Here is a 16,218-nt window from a genome sequence, read left to right as displayed (position 1 = left end):
CTTCAAAGAAACCGTGGAGGAGAGAGAGAAAAGAAGGAAAGAAAGAAAGAAAGAAAGAAAAGTAGCACTTGTTGTCATGATTTTGATCTAGTACCAGTACATGTGAATGCAGAGGAAACAACCGATTGATGCGCCGGAAATCTTGACACGCTGACACGGAATGAGACCTGTTGCGATTTCAGTGAGATCCGGGTGCACCCCCACCAGAGCTCTACTGCTGCTGTAGCTGTACCTGGAGCTGTCTCTGCCAATTGCCGGCCCGGCAGAAGTCCGGTTTATCCGACAATGATGCCACCTCGACACTTCCACCAACAGCCAACTTGGCAATAAGCAGCACATCAACGACCGAAAGCACTCTCGCTGCGCACTCGGTATTCATCCTTACAACCGAGTCGCGAAGCCCATGTGAAGCAGCTCCATTTCCAACGGCATAATGCGCCGTCACATTGCCATCTTGCTGGCGGGTTTGCACCTCAGCCAAGCTCGCCAGCCGGGCTTCAGCATTCACCATGATTTACTGGCATATCCACAGGTGCGTGCCTAGACATTGGCGGGCGACAACTGCAACATCCATCGCAGCATCCACCCACTCTCTAGCCAGATGCTAACATAGAAACTGCTCCAACACCAGTTTGAGGTCGTCTTCTCCGAAGCCTTCATCTCGGAAGGCGAAGCCAAATCCCTCCTAGAACGCGCCAACGAGGCGACCCACCCCCATATGCCGCCGACTTCAGCAGCAACAAGGACATCACGTCCAGCATCCAGGCCGCCACCGGCGCCGACGACCAGAGCGCCGACGACGACGGCAGCGGCAAAGTCTCTGAGACGTACGAGGTCATGAACATGACGCCCCACCGCTACCTGTGCGCCATCCCCGTCATCGAGGCGCCGCCGGCCCCCAACAAGACGGCGACGGAGCTGGCCAAGGCCGAGGAGGCGCGCGAGCTCGCCCGCGCGTCCGCCAACGGCTGGGAGCTGATGAGCGGGCTGGACGGGGCCTGCCTCTACTACGTGTCCGGATGGTGGAGTTACAGCTTCTGCTACGGCGAGGACGTCGTGCAGTTCCACGCCCTGCCCAGCCGCAACGGCCCGCCCATGCGGGACCCCCAGAGCCAGGAGTACGTCCTCGGCCGCGTCGCCGGCTCCAAGGCACCATCACCAAAATCTCGGCGCGGCCGCGGCGGACAGGCGGCCGCTCCCCGCCTCCGGCCAAGGGCGTCAAGCAGAGCAACGCGCCCCCGCCCAACACGGAGCTGCAGGTCAAGGGCGACCAGCGATACCTGGTGCAGCGTCTCGAGGACGGCACGCTCTGCGATCTCACCAACCGGCCCCGCGTGATCGAGATCCAGTACCACTGCAGCCCGGGATCCACGCAGGACCGCATCGGCTGGATCAAGGAGGTTACTACTTGTTCCTACCTGATGCTAGTCAACACCCCGCGCCTGTGCTCCGACGTCGCCTTCCTGCCACCCCAGGAAACCCGCGCCAACAGCATCGCCTGCCGCACCATCATCCCCGACTCGGAGAAGGGGGCGTGGCACGCCCAGAAGAGCCTCGAGGCCCAGGCGGCCATGGTCGGCAACAAGCAGCAGCAACAGCAGAAGGGCCCCATGACTATCGGCGGCGTCGTGATCGGCGCGCGCGAGATGCTGGGCCACGGGGAGGACGGCAAAGAGGCCGCGACCCTGACGGCGCCGCGGCAGTTCCGGCACGACGCGGACACGTACGTCGAGATTGTGGCGCTCGGGTCCGGCGGCGGGAAGGACGGCGAGGACGCGGCGTTTGAGGTCTTGACGGACGAGGAGCTGGAGCGGCTTGCGATCGACCCTGAGGTCATTGAGCAGCTTAAGAAGAAGCTCCAGGAGGTGGCGGGCGATAAGGGCTGGAAGCTGGAGGTGGTGGAGGACCAAGACGGGCAGAACCGGCAGATTCGGGGGGTCATTGACAATGACGAGGAGGAAGAGGGTCAGGGTCAAGGTCAAGGTCAAGGCCAGGGCCAAGGCAACGGCAAAGGCAAGGATGATGCCGGTGACGAGAAAGGAAGCGAGGAGAAGTTCTTCAAGGAGGAACTGTAGATATCAATTGGAACAGGCATGGCGAGGCGTTTTAGGATCAATCACTCCTTCGTGGATCAGCTCAATACTCACTCACTCAATCGTGATATTTGCTTACGGGTCACTCACTACCAACTGCTGTTACTGACTTTGGTGTTCAATCCCAATATTTGCACATCTCTCTTTGAATGTGTACTTTCTAAGGTGATGAAGCCAAATACTGTACAATGCAACCATTATATCAAGTTTCGTTCAGTAAATATTAGGAATTATATATTTTTAAGTTACAAAGTTTACTGCCGACCTTTAGTATCAGCTGTCAGTGGTGGGTATATTGGCTCATGCTTCTTTGCGGAACTGATGAGCATGCCTAGGTGACGTACACAGTCAGAGGTCCTGATATCACCACGATCATGTCCCGCAGACTTGGTACTTACTTCCTTCGAAAGTGCATCAATACAGGGATAAATAGCACAATGTAGGCCGGTCGAACATAGTTGGCTACGCAATCCGCCGAGGCATAATAAATCTCCTTAGATAGAGAGGATGTATATACCTCTATCAGAAATTCTGTTTATCAGCCAAACATATAACTTCCTTGTATGCCCAAGGCGTAAGGGGTGCTATTATAAGAAACGGCGTGTGAGGGAGAATATGAAGGAAAATAAGTGGCAGGACTCTTGGATACGTGTCAACTGCTCTTTGTTTGCTTTGCCGACCATCACAGCTATTTAAGCAGAAATTCACCCTGTTGACACTTCTCGAATAGCTTCAACCCTCCGCCATCCTCAGGGTCCGAGTAGAAAGTTCCGACCCGAACGCAAGCCGCTGGATCGATTTCTGGGGCCGCACAAATAACCATGCCCCGTGCATATCGCTCGTTCATGCCGGACGGGCGGCCATCCTCGCCCGGCTCAGCACAGCTTCCGAGAAGAAGGAGCGCCGGACCCCTTTTCCCATTCATTATCTTGGCGCCCCTGTTTTCGTCTCCTTCCCTCCTTCGGCTATCTGCTTCCTCGCGACCTTTCCGTTCGCTGTCCGTCTCATCGCGGCTTGCCTCCTCGACCCAGTCTAGCTCACAGTCAGCCACGTACCCGATATGCGCATTCATAAACCGCCACCGTGGAGATTTTCGGCCCTTCGTCGTAGTGTACGGTATCGGCATGAACCGAGAACGGATGAGCAACGAGGCATCTCGAAGTTTCCCGGTCGGGCCCAACCCATCCGGGGTGATCGAGGACCTCAGATAGCTGTACTCGGACCGGTAGTCCGCATACTCGTCCATGTTGAACTTGTCGTAGCCGAACGAAATGAGATCTTGTTTACACAGCCAGCTCCAGGAGGGGACGATGTAGCGGCCGTCGCCGCCGTATCCGAGAGACGAGACGAGGTCGGCGAGGCTTCCGCGTGAAGTACCGGACGTGTTCCAGAACAGCTGACGGTGTATGTCGCGCTCCCACAGCCCCGCGAGGTACGTATCCAGGGGTAATGCTCTCTTGAACAGTGTCGCAAGCCCGGAGAGGGCTGGGAGCCTGTCCGTTTCGTAGCTCAGTTCCCGGATACCGTACAGCTCCACCATGGTCATCCAGTTGTCATGGTAGACGAGCTCGTCGAGGTCCTCCCCCCGCCCGGACATACTCGTTCAGCGTCGGAATGACCGGATTTCCCAATCCAGATTGTTGCCGGTCGTTCTCGCCCGCACCTTCGACGACCACACCTTCTGTGGTGATTATCTGGATCTTCCGTGGTCCGAAAATGATTAGGAGTCGGGACGAGTGGAACTCCTAGAAACACCAGCCCCGCGTCTTCCATTTGCATTCCGCAAAGTCTTCCGCCGCGGGATCGCCTACATCCATGTAGCTAAATTTCGTATTGGTGTACCTCAGCGCAAACTCGCTTCGAATCTCCTTGTTGTTGACTCTGGAACGAAATGGAATTTGCACGGAGCGGCTGGTCCGATCCAAGAACCCCTCGAGGCAAGATTTCGACGAGATCGGACAAATGGTCGCCGCGGCGTTGTGGTAGATGGAACTCATCTTTGCGACTCGCGCTCCCAGTCGTCCTTGTCGCCCTGGACGATGCAAACCGCGTCCGCCCACAGGTAGCGTATCCCCAGGACCCGGCAGACCTTGACGGCATCCTCCACCACTGCTGTCGTGTCCGTGACGTCGAACCCGGACAGCCGCTCTGCGAGGCTATGCGGTTCCGTCTTGAATTGGCAGGCGGCTTCGGCCGCGTTGCCCCAGCAGTAGCTTAGCGCGGCGTAGCCCGACTCTTGAGGACTGGGTTTGCTGTCGCTGTGTTCCTCGGCGTGAGTAAGGACTAGACGACAACGTGAAAGATTCTCGTCATTGCCCAGATCGATCAGTCTGGCTGGAAATAGGCTCTCGTCCGTAGGACTGCCGCGTGGCGGTATCGATGATCTCTGACTATCGATGCACCGGCGCATCATGTCGACATTGGTTGCGTCAAGCACATCTGGGCGGGGAGATGTCTCTAGGCGTAGCCAGGAGTGGCAAGGGCCTGGAGGGAGGGATGGCTGTTAGCCACAGGGGTAGCAAGGTTTACGACTCGATGGGGGTGTTTGGAGACGTACCAGACTCTGCGTCGACATCGAAGGAAATCCTGGAAACTAACAGGGGTTGTTGGCTAGCTGCTATGTCCTCTGACATGAAGTCGACTTGCACCACCAACGCCACGAGGCCTCGATCAGGATACCCGTGGAAATTGACGCGGTAACCGTCAACATCCAGCGTTTTCCAGACGTACGCCATGCTAAGCACCACATGCGTGGCATCCGAGGTCTTCTCGGCCACTCCAGACTGCGAGAGAGACTGCCGGAACAGTTTACAGAATCCACAGCCATTGCGAGCAGACTCGGCCAGGTGTGGGAGGTCGGGAAGCCAGTCTTCGAAGCGGTAGTCGAGCGGGATGTTCCGGGCACCGTCTTCTTTATCGAACGCCGAAAGGATCGGTCTTCGGGGGATGAGGCCCAGTCGAAGCCGCCGGTGCTGGCGTCATCTAACTCGAGACATTTGCACTTTTCACAGAGAGAGGTAGCCATACTGGGGGACGAGATATTACGGGTCTGACGTGTCCACGCTCGAGGTGCGGGGTAAGTAGATTCACGTCAAAGAAGATGGGTATTTGTGTTTGAGTCCAAGTGGAAAGGGGTTCAAGAACTGCTGCAATGTGCTCTTGGAGGCAAGCATATCCAAGACATAGTCAGTTGGCTGGAACGTCAAGGTGTGAGATGAGTCTGCATTATCGTGGCGAGAGCTGACAGGGGTGGTCGGCCACGCGATGCCTGATAAGGAAGGGCAGTCAAGGTAAGGGGGTGCCAAAACGCTGTCTCGACTGCAGGACAATTTCAGCTCAATATCGCTACCGCTCTCACCCCAGCTATCCCCTTAATGGCCATAAAGCAGCCCCCCCCCGTACAAGACTTGAAAAGAAAGATCGACAGGCCCGTGCAAGCTACAACTGGGCTGATCCAACCAATCAAACAGCCCAACCAGCATCTCGGACGTTTAAAACGGCGCGTCGATCATACTAAATTATCCCTGATACGTACAATACTTGATCTCTAGTGAGGGGGCTGCTTTGTGGCCATTAAGGGGATACCAGAGATTATTACTTGTCTCACAGGAAGGGAAGATGTCGGTGATAGCATGGCAAGTCAGCGTCATGTAAGATATCGATAATGTCGCTTCTACACCGGTTCGTACGTCGACTAGGTTTCTGCGCTTGGCACCCAAACTGAAACTCGTGCAAACGTATTAGTTGACTGGCTTGAGATTGCTAATATGCGGAAGATGTCGGCGCATTAACTGGCTACTTGGTGGCATATCGTGAGTGCTGCCGACCAAGATAGGTATAAAGCTGCCAGCTCCCACCGGGTTTCTCTACCGAAAAGAACGTAACCATCAGCTCTTCTATTCATCTACTTTCGTTAACTTCATTACTGGCGCCAGTCATCTAAATCGCTTCAAACACATCTACATTCACCCCAGTTCTCTCACCAGCTGTAGGAAGCAACTCTTCCTCCAGAAACGTCTACCATGCGCTACTCAATCCTTGCCCTCCTATCACTGACAATCGCCGGATCTCAGGCCATGCCAACCAGCCCGTCCCCCGTCCTCCGCATTCCACCAGGCCAGCGCGACGGATCCTACATCGTGCACAACTGGGACACCGCCCAAGAGCTCCACGAGCGCCTCCCCGACGTCCTCGCCCACGAGCTAGAGGCCTATACCGCCAAGCGGGCCGCCGCCATCGCCGCCGCCGCCATTTCGCCCAACGTGGACGCCACGTCAACCCCCTTCAAGCGGGACGACTACATCGCCTGCGGCTGCATCGACCTAAACCACCGGGACTGCGACGACGCCACGCACGGCGTCGAGTTCTTCGCGGACCGGGACCAGCGCGTCCACCCGGGCACGTGTTTCTACCAGTTCGCTCGGAGCGTCGTCGCGTTCGTCTGCGTGCCCCGGGGCGACCTGAATCTGCAGGTCACCGGCGCTAACATGCGGGGGAAGTGGCGGGACATCACGAACCACTGCGGTTGGTACAAGGCCGGTAGCACGGGGTGGAAGCCGCATCATGTGGCGGGGTATATGGCTGCGAGCCATAAGGACTACTTTGGGGATGCGTGGAAGTCGCCGAGGACGAGTTGCTAGATTGGGCTCACATGTTTGACTGGGAGAGAACCAGACACGGCAGTCTTGGCTGGTTCGATTGGCTGGGATTGGGGGGAGGGAGGTTCTTCGATAACGGTGCGATGCACATAGGGTTCACTTCACTCCGTTTAGTTCACTTTTTATTACTATCTTAATTCTACTACCAGTGAGTAATAAACGGCTTTAGCATGAATTAAATACGTTACTGGCCGTCCTATCTAATTATGAGATGATTTTGGCTATTATGCCCGACGAAAATTAGCCCCTGAACCCAACACCCACCAAAACAGAGCCGAACACACTTAGCCCGCGTTATATACACGGAGCACCTGGAATTATGTCGTGGGGAATAACCATACTTGCGAACTACTATAATATTGTAGCGTCGGCTTTTCGCCCCTTGTTCTTCGAGTTTGGCTAAGTACTTACGTTGAAGATTGTGTGTTTGTTCAACCAGAGCCCCATGGGGCCAAATGCCAGGGAACAAAGAACCATCCAACCCTGGACGTCAAGCAAACACCTACACGTTTTCGTCAAACATTCCTCCGGATGACGCATTCCGATTTCCAAGAATCCAGGTGATCATCAAACATAACATCACTACTGCGTCGATCAAACATATAAGTCGCGTACTGGGCCACAATGAACAGAATCTAGGATATGGAAAAGTTTTGTTTGAAGTACACTCGCAAGTCAACTATATCAACGCTCTGTTCTGTAGCCAGTCAAAATGCCGTATCCCCAGGAAAATTACCAAAGCTTAGTATTTGGGGAGTACCCAATCGCCAGGTATCGTTCCGCGTGCAAAGACGCCGTCAAGAGAGCTTTGGTGAAGGAAGATCGGTGGAACCTGATCAACTCGGATGCCTACACCACGTTGGGGTCCGGAGTGCTTCGCAAAGATCGCCATGTTGTCGTCAGGGCCAAGTTGCGGACCAGCCATGCCAGGGCCAGACTTGACGCACCCGCCCTGGAGAAAGCGCTGGAGGAGGCAGCTGGATCGGAACCCGACTATCATGCTTTCACGCACAAATGCAAAAACGATGTGTACAGCGTGTGCTTCGAGATAAGTAAGAAAATAACTGACCTTATCGCCCTGAGTCGTGAACCTCATGGGTGGCCCTGGGCTGACCATGCCGCAGGAGACTTTCCCACGGCTACTGTTCGAAGATGCGAACGCCGGGATGAGATCGATCGAGACATTTCCCTACATAAGCCTGCACTACGTGATGCCAACGGCAATTTCAAGTTGGCCCCCCATCCCACACACAATGCTAGGAGCATGAGGGCTCCCCGTGCTCCACGGCCTTTGGGTGATATGCTTGATGGGCGGGAAAACCCCCTGGCACAGTATTTTGTCTACACGAAGTCGAGATACGGTGGCGTGCATAGTACAGGAGATTACATGCTGTACCCCAAAGCAAGGTGTAAAGAATGGTATGCAACTCATGGACCCCGCGGCGATAGTGGGAGTCCCTGGGGTTAGAGATGGACTTAGGATCACGTCTGTTTCCATCATACGATGTTGATTCCTTCTGGGGCTTCCTTATAATGGTTATGCATAAGTCAAATGGAGATTTCTGGTGCCATATGTGATGGGTCTCACTACAATCACGCAATCCATCGGCATTTGTATGCTTTAATGGTATGGATCAATCGAGGTTCGTTATCCTATTGCCACACCTGCACACATGTGACTCCTTCGCGGGTTGGCTAATAATGATTTTCTTGATAACCTATATTTATTAGTACAATCTAGTTATTCTCCCGTAAGGATTGGCTTTCAAATTGCAAAGCTCTTTCGGTTGAGGTTGAGGAGCTCAATGATGCCACTACACATTTTTACGAATAGGAACCCTGTGGCCTGATTATGGTCTATATGTGCACATGTTTAGTACTTTCTTTTAGAACTACAAATCAAGGTAACTCGGTTTGCGCCTGCATTCAGTGCAACTGCATGCCCAAGCGTCGTTGTTCACGAAAATTTCTCTAGCGCCTGCAAAATAAAAATTGAAATGCAAACAGCCCGCATCAAACAGGCTGCTCACTCAACACCGCAGCTTTTGTTTCACTCCTCACCCGCCCCTTGCTTTCATCTCCTTGCTTCACGTCATATCATTGAACATATTTTCTGCAACTTTCAACCATATCCTCCCTGTGTGTCTTACCGCCCAGACATCGTACAAGGTCGAAATGCCGTTCCTAAGAGCCGAGGCTCCTGCAGGAACACCCGATGAAGAGACCATCGAGTACCTACTAGGCCAGCGACACGTCTCGGTCAAGCATCGTAAGAAGATCAAGACCATCGGCGAGCTGGCAGAGGCTGAACGCGCCCGGGCGGGGCTCGTCCACTGGGGGAAGCGGTGCGATGTGGTTCCAGGCGATCCCTATGGCCTGTGGCGAACATGGGCCGGCAACCTTAGCCACCATCGAGACGATAGAATGGTGAGTTTGCGATGTGCCACTTGTGCATAGGAATCACATCAAAACTGACCAGGTAATTCTCAGACCCAAATTCTGGACCCAGTCTTCGAACGCATCAAGGCATGGATATCGTCAATCCGACAATCTTGCATGACGTCCAGAACCTTTTGTCCAAGGTCACCACAACCGGCATTCGCCAACTGGCAAAGGACTTCTCGACTGACAATCATGTTTCTACTCTACGAGACAATGCACGAGAGGTAGTCGTCGAGTTCACCATTGCTTCCAAACGCATTCGTCTGATGCAGTGCTTTGACATCGACTTGGATGAGAAGAAGCCCTTTGACAAGACCCGGGGATATAATGATGCTGAGCAGCGTGCGCATGACCTGTCCAGCGAGGCTCCCATGGCGATCGAGGTACAGCAGTTTCTCATGGCCCGCATGGTTTGGGAGAATGGAGGTGGCCTCCGCGGGGTGGAACCGAACCAGCAGACCGAAACCGATATCAACTACAAGAAATTCAGCAAAGATCTCGAGAACCTTCGCACCGAAGCCCAAGAGACCTTCTGGCTGCATTCTACTTGGGCCGAAAGAGATGGCCTCCGAGACGCGGCCAGCAATGGCGACGGCCAGATCGACCATATCATTACGGTGATTAAGGCACACTGGCCTCGTCGCTGGAACAACGGTCGTTTCGATCAAGATCACTTCCGCCATTACCTCGATGACAAGATTGCCGCCGAACAGGTATGGGAGCTGGTGGATGCCGATGTCTTCATTGTTGTCGACGCCAAACGCCGTGTCGTCCTCGCCAATGTGGAATCCGCGGCCCAGCTCCTGTTCGGGGCCGACATCGTGCGCGAGCTCAACCGCGCCATCGACATGTTCTCGTTCTTCGTACCTATCCCGGCCCCCGAGAGTAAGCGGCACGTGGTGGATCGATACATCCGACGCATACATCCGTATCTGGACCCGGCCAAAGCCACCGTGGCCGAGCTGCCACATGCCAAGGTGGCAGTTGCGCACTATGGATGTTGGTCCCAGCTGGGAGACCCGCTTGGCAACCACGTGTTCGCGACGTCCGACTGTTCGCTCGGGGGAACCCGCATCAACCACCTGCCGAGAAAAGTCTTCCCGCGGTTCTGCAAGTCGGTGTTCAACAAGATCAGCGAGGTGGTCCGTCTCCTTGTCAAGCCTCTTGACCCAGACTTCTACGAGACGGACCGGACAATCTGCCAGAACGTCGACAAGGAAGACCGTATCGAGACTACAGATGACAAGTTCATGAGTCTATTCGTCTTGGGCATCAACGCCTACACCCAGCGACATCGGGACACATGCGACCTCCGCGGCGGCCTTGTTGGGCTTGTCACTCTTGGCGAATACACGGGTGAGTAGTAGAATCCGATCTTGGCTGACCGAGACCTTCCATTGATAATAGTTGCTGACACCTTTTCTTCTCGACAGGAGAAAACCTTTGCCTGCCCCAGCTGGGCGTCAAGGTCCCCTATGCCCCCGGAGCCTGCACTGTCATGCGCGGCGACCGCATGGACCACCTTGTCGCCGACTACACCGGCCCCCGGTATTTCGCCGTCACCACGCACCACGAGAGCGTGCACCGGTACGTCAAGCGCAAGCTCGGGACCGGCCTGGACCCGAACCTGATGCCCAGCGCCAACGTGTCCGCGAGCGAGGCCTTCAACCGGATCGCGCCGTCCTCGCCACCTCCCAAGCGGCGGACAGCGATGAGGAGGAGGATGAGGATCCCGTCGGGTTCCCGCTCGAGACGCCGTGCATCAACGACGGCCGCGGCTCGGACGATTCGGACGACCCGCCTTGGACGAATTGGGGGCTGCACGAGGATCGGGCTTTGGATTCGTCGGACAGTGAGAGTAGTAGCTACTCTTGAGGTTAGTATTTGCTGTGTGGCTACTATTTCGAGCTGATGTTTCTTCGCTGTTGCTCTTTAGTTGAGGAAGCTAGCAATAGCAGGTGGTAGATGTCGGGTTAGCAAGGCTTCGGGGCAGCTGGTTGGATGAGTCTCACCCTATCGGGATTCATTGCGCAATGGGAATATAGAAAAGGGTTGATGTGCTAGTCTTGGCTTGCTCTGGAGAATGGCGTTCTGGGGATATGTAGTTTACGGCTGTAAGATCTCTAAATGGATACATATCAATGAGACTCCTGTCAACAGATCTATGTTGGACCGAAAGTGTGTTCATCAACTAGGTGAGCGGCCTTGGGTAACCGCGCCTGCTGGCTGCGTTGCAGGCAACTGACAGCCCCTCACCTGCCTAGTTCGTCTCATTGTTGCATATAGGAGAATTAATATCGCGCTGGATAAAGCACGATTCCCTGGCTAGTAACCAGCGAGTTGCGACCCAGCAAAGGTGATCCTCATAATATCCAAACTGCCCTACCTAGAAGCCTGGTTCAACGCAAGCAGCCAAAGCTTGGGCTCAGGCGGGCCTCAGTACGACTCATTTGTACCCGAGTGCTTACTGGCCTCTGGGTTGAACGGTATCGAGCATCGTTTGGATGAAATCTTCCTTGCCGTCCGTTTCCATGACGATTTGAAACGGTAAGTTCGCTCCACATAGCTACTGTACCGGCAACATTTGCCCTACATGGCGGGATCACGATATGATGTGCTGGCCAGGTAGTTAGTTACCCGACCGTCAGACGCAACTCTGGACTGAGGAAGACAGCGATAAGAGCGGAAACGTGAATAGTTCAGAATCAAACATTTCATGGTAGTCTTCTACGCCAACGTCGCACCGGCCAGGCTGTTTCGTTGGACTTGTTGCAGTACCTTTTCGCGAAAGGTTCGATCTGCCTAGGCGAAATGATTGTTTGTAAACTCCTTCGGCGTGCAAACTCGTCGGTGCGACTGGCGGTAAGGGTTGATTTCCAAGCAATCAACACGGGCCTCAGTGACTCACACTCATGATTGAGTCCTATTGTGGACTGGTGCACCGATACGTAGAGTTGGTCCTCCGAAGGGGTCCCTTCCCACCTGGCGTTCGCCTTGATGAGGGTAGAGGGGGGTTGGTATAGCTACAGTGTTTGATACCATATTCCCGTGTAACAGGCTCGGGCCAATGATACCTATACACCACCAAGTACCTGAAAGTACCTCGTATTTTCTCAGGACGCTCGTGAGTTGGATCCATTTGCCTCGTACCACAGTTCTTCCCTGACCATTCAGTGCAATGCCGTGCTTGCCAGCCTGGGCCATCTCCGACCAAGGAAACACATCTTGGTTAGATCCAACCACATAAGCTCTTCTGCTGTGTTTACCCCAATAATCTGGAACATGCTGCAAGTCCCTCAGGATGTCTGGAGTTGGCCCGATCCCGGCTCCGATACAGGCGCTGACGCGCTGCTGTTTATCACCGAATCTCAACTGAGCAAAGCCCCGTTAAGAGCAACTGGCATACTCGAGGCATTACGAGATGAGATGTTACTACACCTCCGCCCTCCACACGCCTTTACGGAGACGATAACGGAGATTACTCCTGTGTAGAACACTGACTGTTACGCTTAGGTAATCAAACGGGCCGAATTCGAGATTGCCAAGACACACCTGACAATGCGGGAGATGTGGGTTAGCGGCACAGCACTAGGGGGCCTGTAAAGTTCAGCTACGGCTCTTCGGTGAGCGAGAAAACGATTCGCGGAGGCGAGGTTTGCGATAGAGGCAGCAGACGTGTTTCGCGGAGGAGGGAAGATATCATCGTGAAAGATGCAGTCATTCCCCTCTGTCGGGACATATCAGCCGATTATCTACGTCCTCTCCATGCATGTTTTGTCCTCGATCTCGCCTCTCAGCTCCCAAGCTTCTCCATGCACGATGGGAGCATGAAACCCAGTCTTATGCAGGTCGCTGGTAGGGCCCCCTCCCGCCATCGAACCATTCACGACGGCGTTGAACCTTCAACCCCATGTCGCTTCCCCGCATTTCCCATGCACGAAAATCCGGCCGCCGCCCAGCCATCATCTTCTTTTCTCACGCCTGCAACCTGCCGTCCTTGTGATGTCAACGGCTGGCCCGGCCCATTGAGCAAAGCACCAGCAAGGAGACATGCATGCCTCGCCTTCGCCAAGTGGAGAGGCATTGCTCGGATTTTTATCTCTTCAATCCTCTTTTCGCCTCTCGCTGATATTCTCGCATCCCTTTTTATGAAGAAGACGTAAGCCGGTGCCACTGAAACCCAAATTTTTCCCAGACAAACCCTTCGAACCGCACCGACCTCCGCATCCCCCATTGAGATCCCTTCCACGATTTTACTCCTCCCCAGGATGCAGTGTGACCGCCCGCCGCCAGACCCAGCAATCCCCGTCCGAGTACGGCCCGCTAAATCACTGTCTCCGACGGCAAGGGTCAAGTGCGAGGAGCGGCTAGGAGAGCCCCGACTCGGCCGGATCCAAGCCTCGCCGAAATGCTCCAAGCGGACCGTCTGTGACCACTGCCGGCGAAGGCGTACGTTTGAGATCCTATCAACAACACACTCTTCTTGAGATTTCCCTTTCTCATGTCCCTCTGTCTACATGTCCATCATGCTTACTTGTGGTGGCCTTTCACCCAATTACACAAGAACGAGAGAGGCGAATGGAGGGCCGGCCTGCATCTCAAAGTTTGAGGGGCGAATGCACACCAAGCTAACAGTCATGTCCAGGAATACGATGCGACGGTCGGTCGCCTTGCAAACACTGCGAGGACGCCTCGCTCAACTGCAAGAGAGAGCATGTGCCCCGGAAACGGGGCCCCAAGCGCGGACATGGCCGAGTCATCAACGAGCTTCGCGCCCTGGACGGCAAAGGATCGGCCGAGTCCGAGGGCGCAAGTGGTACAGAGTGAGATCCAATCCCACCCACCCATCATCATCATTTGATCTGCATAGATCCAATGCTCATCAACAACCCAAGTATCGACAATGACTACCTCATGAACTCCGCCGACACCTCTGTCGACCCGTCGGCAGCATCGTCGCCCACTCACCAGCCGTTCATACCATGGACGGCCGTCACGTCAGATCCCCGCCTCGTCTCGGAGCCGCGGGGGAGCTTCTCCTCAGATGCCTTCCGTCCGAACTGCCCGATCTATCTTCATCTGATTCCCCGATGCGTTGATCTGTACTATGAGCACATCTACCCCATCATGCCACTAGTGCACATCCCCACCATCCGCGCCACCATCGCCCGACCCATGACGCCCTCGGAAAAGAACCTGATCTACGCGCTCAGCGCCCTGACGGCGTTCCACATGGCCGGCAAGTCCCTCGCCGAGCCGGGCCACCCCACCTGGGACCGCGTCGGCCGCTTCTTCCTCGACGAGTGCATTTCGGCGCGGCAGTCGTACGACTTCCCCGAGGACGACTCGCTGGCCGCCGTCATCTCCTCCTTCTGGCTCAGCACCAGCTTCTTCGAGATCAACCAGAGCCGCAAGTCGTGGTACTACCTGCGCGAGGCCCTGACCGCGGCCATCGACCTGCGCCTGCATGACGACCGCGCCTACGAGGGCCTGCCCGCGGCGGAGCGGCTGTGCCGGCAGCGCGTCCTTTGGCAACTGTTCGTGACGGAGCGCAGTTTTGCGATTTTGCGCAACAAGCCGCTCACCCTCCGCAAGACGCCGAGCTTGCCGACGACGCGGCATGATTACGAGGAGCCCGAGATCCATGCCGGGTTCCTGAAGCTCGTCAGCAGCTACGTGCCCCTCGACGAGAGCTTCGTAAACGCGTGGAACGATGGGAGCGATCCGAGCGTCTCGGCTACGACGTACTTGAACCTGCAGCATATCCTGTCCCAACCCCTGGACTTCCTCCGACCGCGGCGGAAGAGCTCCCCGGATGCAGTCCCCATCCCGAGTCCCGCCACCTCTCCCGCCTCGACAACCAGACCATCAACAGCCACAACATCATCACCGACGCAAGCCGAGATAGGAACCGACGAGGAAGACGAAATCGAAGAAATCGAGCCCAACCCGACCGACATTCAAAAAGCCGACCTGCTCATGACCCAACAGTGGCTTCGCCTCATCGTCTGGCAGAGCTCCTTCCGCCAAGGCCTGCTGTCGACGGCCGCGCCCCACGCGAGCTTCAGCTTCGGCTTCCCGCTGGCCATCGCGCGCGACACGGCGGCGGTGCTGCAGTCGCTGCCGAGCCAGGCCGTCGAGGTGCACGGCATGGGCATCTTCGAGAAGATCTTCGAGATCGGGGTCTGGTGCGTCAACGTGCTGAACGCGTACGACGCCAACGCGGCGAGCGGGGCGATGCGGCCGTTCGGCGGGGCTATGGACGGGCCTGTCCACCTCGGAGCAGGTTTGGAGAGTGGCGGCGGAGGTATGGACTTCTTGGCCGGCGAGATGGCGTTGCTGAGCGGGTCGAGCGGGCGGAGCGGGGTGGTGCTCGATCCGCTCGAGTTCTTCATCAAGACGCTCAGCGCCAGCCCCAACAGCAAGACCATGTTCGCGGACAAGCTGCTCCTGTTTGCCGGGGAGACGGCGGGCGGGATGCGAACGAGCCTTAGTCCGTCCATCTCCGTGATGGGCTCTTTATCCCTGCCGGAGGTGGCCCGGATGCGGCAGTACAGCTGGAGCAGCAATGATGGGAGTTTGATGGGGGACATTACGAGCGAGGAAGAACGCCGGAGGGCGACGGAAGCTGCGGCTGCTTCGGCCGGTAGCACATGGAACTATCCCGACACCAGCCAGACAGTCATGGGCGATTCGGCGATGATGGCCATGCCGAGACAGGGGTTGACTATAGACCTCGTTGCGGCGGCTTCGTTGGATTCAGGGGGCTATACCTTGCCCGGCGATCCCCTCTCGGGCGATCCCCTTTCGGCGGGGTTGTCTGTCGCATTCTCGGATGGGAGTGAGGGGAACTACGGGTTCGGGGCTATGTCCGAGGGGCGTAACGCGTCGATACACGAGGGACTGTTCATGGAAACAGATGTCAGGGATCAAAGAGCGACTGCCGATCCGAATATGCAAGGGGAAACACGGCTGATGGGCGTTTGGTAGTCATTATCTCGACGACCGCCCACCCTACCCCTTTT

At 55.8% G+C, this 16,218-nt stretch overlaps 8 protein-coding genes across 8 annotated transcripts; 5 read left to right on the top strand and 3 right to left on the bottom strand.

Annotated features, from left to right (window-relative positions):
* Positions 1-509: 509 nt before the first annotated feature.
* PG986_010163 (glucosidase II beta subunit-like protein) lies at positions 510-2,075 on the top strand (the record flags this gene model as incomplete). Its single annotated transcript, XM_066846385.1, has 3 exons — positions 510-532; positions 690-1,134; positions 1,215-2,075. The coding sequence occupies 3 exons, from the start codon at positions 510-512 to the stop codon at positions 2,073-2,075; spliced, it is 1,329 nt and encodes a 442-aa protein (XP_066698783.1).
* Positions 2,076-2,781: 706 nt separating this feature from the next.
* Positions 2,782-3,690, bottom strand: PG986_010162 (uncharacterized protein; the record flags this gene model as incomplete). Its single annotated transcript, XM_066846384.1, has 1 exon — positions 2,782-3,690. The coding sequence occupies one exon, from the start codon at positions 3,688-3,690 to the stop codon at positions 2,782-2,784; it is 909 nt and encodes a 302-aa protein (XP_066698782.1).
* A 148-nt stretch (positions 3,691-3,838) lies between these two features.
* PG986_010161 (HET-domain-containing protein) lies at positions 3,839-5,065 on the bottom strand (the record flags this gene model as incomplete). The annotated part of the gene is given in 3 exon segments (XM_066846383.1): positions 3,839-4,085; positions 4,100-4,577; positions 4,651-5,065. Coding segments are annotated over 3 exon segments (1,140 nt in total), but the record flags the coding sequence as incomplete, so codon positions are not given.
* A 1,050-nt stretch (positions 5,066-6,115) lies between these two features.
* On the top strand, positions 6,116-6,733 carry PG986_010160 (uncharacterized protein; the record flags this gene model as incomplete). Its single annotated transcript, XM_066846382.1, has 1 exon — positions 6,116-6,733. One exon carries the CDS (start codon positions 6,116-6,118, stop codon positions 6,731-6,733), a length of 618 nt encoding a protein of 205 aa, XP_066698780.1.
* Positions 6,734-7,493: 760 nt separating this feature from the next.
* Positions 7,494-7,868, bottom strand: PG986_010159 (uncharacterized protein; the record flags this gene model as incomplete). Its single annotated transcript, XM_066846381.1, has 1 exon — positions 7,494-7,868. The coding sequence occupies one exon, from the start codon at positions 7,866-7,868 to the stop codon at positions 7,494-7,496; it is 375 nt and encodes a 124-aa protein (XP_066698779.1).
* A 1,058-nt stretch (positions 7,869-8,926) lies between these two features.
* Positions 8,927-11,068, top strand: PG986_010158 (uncharacterized protein; the record flags this gene model as incomplete). Its single annotated transcript, XM_066846380.1, has 4 exons — positions 8,927-9,178; positions 9,319-10,549; positions 10,627-10,873; positions 10,903-11,068. The coding sequence occupies 4 exons, from the start codon at positions 8,927-8,929 to the stop codon at positions 11,066-11,068; spliced, it is 1,896 nt and encodes a 631-aa protein (XP_066698778.1).
* Positions 11,069-13,461: 2,393 nt separating this feature from the next.
* Positions 13,462-14,020, top strand: PG986_010157 (sucrose utilization protein SUC1; the record flags this gene model as incomplete). The annotated part of the gene is made up of 2 exons (XM_066846379.1): positions 13,462-13,642; positions 13,839-14,020. The coding sequence occupies 2 exons, from the start codon at positions 13,462-13,464 to the stop codon at positions 14,018-14,020; spliced, it is 363 nt and encodes a 120-aa protein (XP_066698777.1).
* A 48-nt stretch (positions 14,021-14,068) lies between these two features.
* Positions 14,069-16,183, top strand: PG986_010156 (RING-3; the record flags this gene model as incomplete). Its single annotated transcript, XM_066846378.1, has 1 exon — positions 14,069-16,183. The coding sequence occupies one exon, from the start codon at positions 14,069-14,071 to the stop codon at positions 16,181-16,183; it is 2,115 nt and encodes a 704-aa protein (XP_066698776.1).
* Positions 16,184-16,218: the final 35 nt, after the last annotated feature.

The sequence above is a fragment of the Apiospora aurea genome, assembly GCF_038362705.1.
Source record: "Apiospora aurea strain CBS 24483 chromosome Unknown utg000006l_segment0_segment0, whole genome shotgun sequence".
Taxonomy (NCBI): Eukaryota; Fungi; Ascomycota; class Sordariomycetes; order Amphisphaeriales; family Apiosporaceae; genus Apiospora; species Apiospora aurea.
Note: the sequence above shows the minus strand (reverse complement) of the source record. Positions and strands in the feature narration are given on the sequence as shown.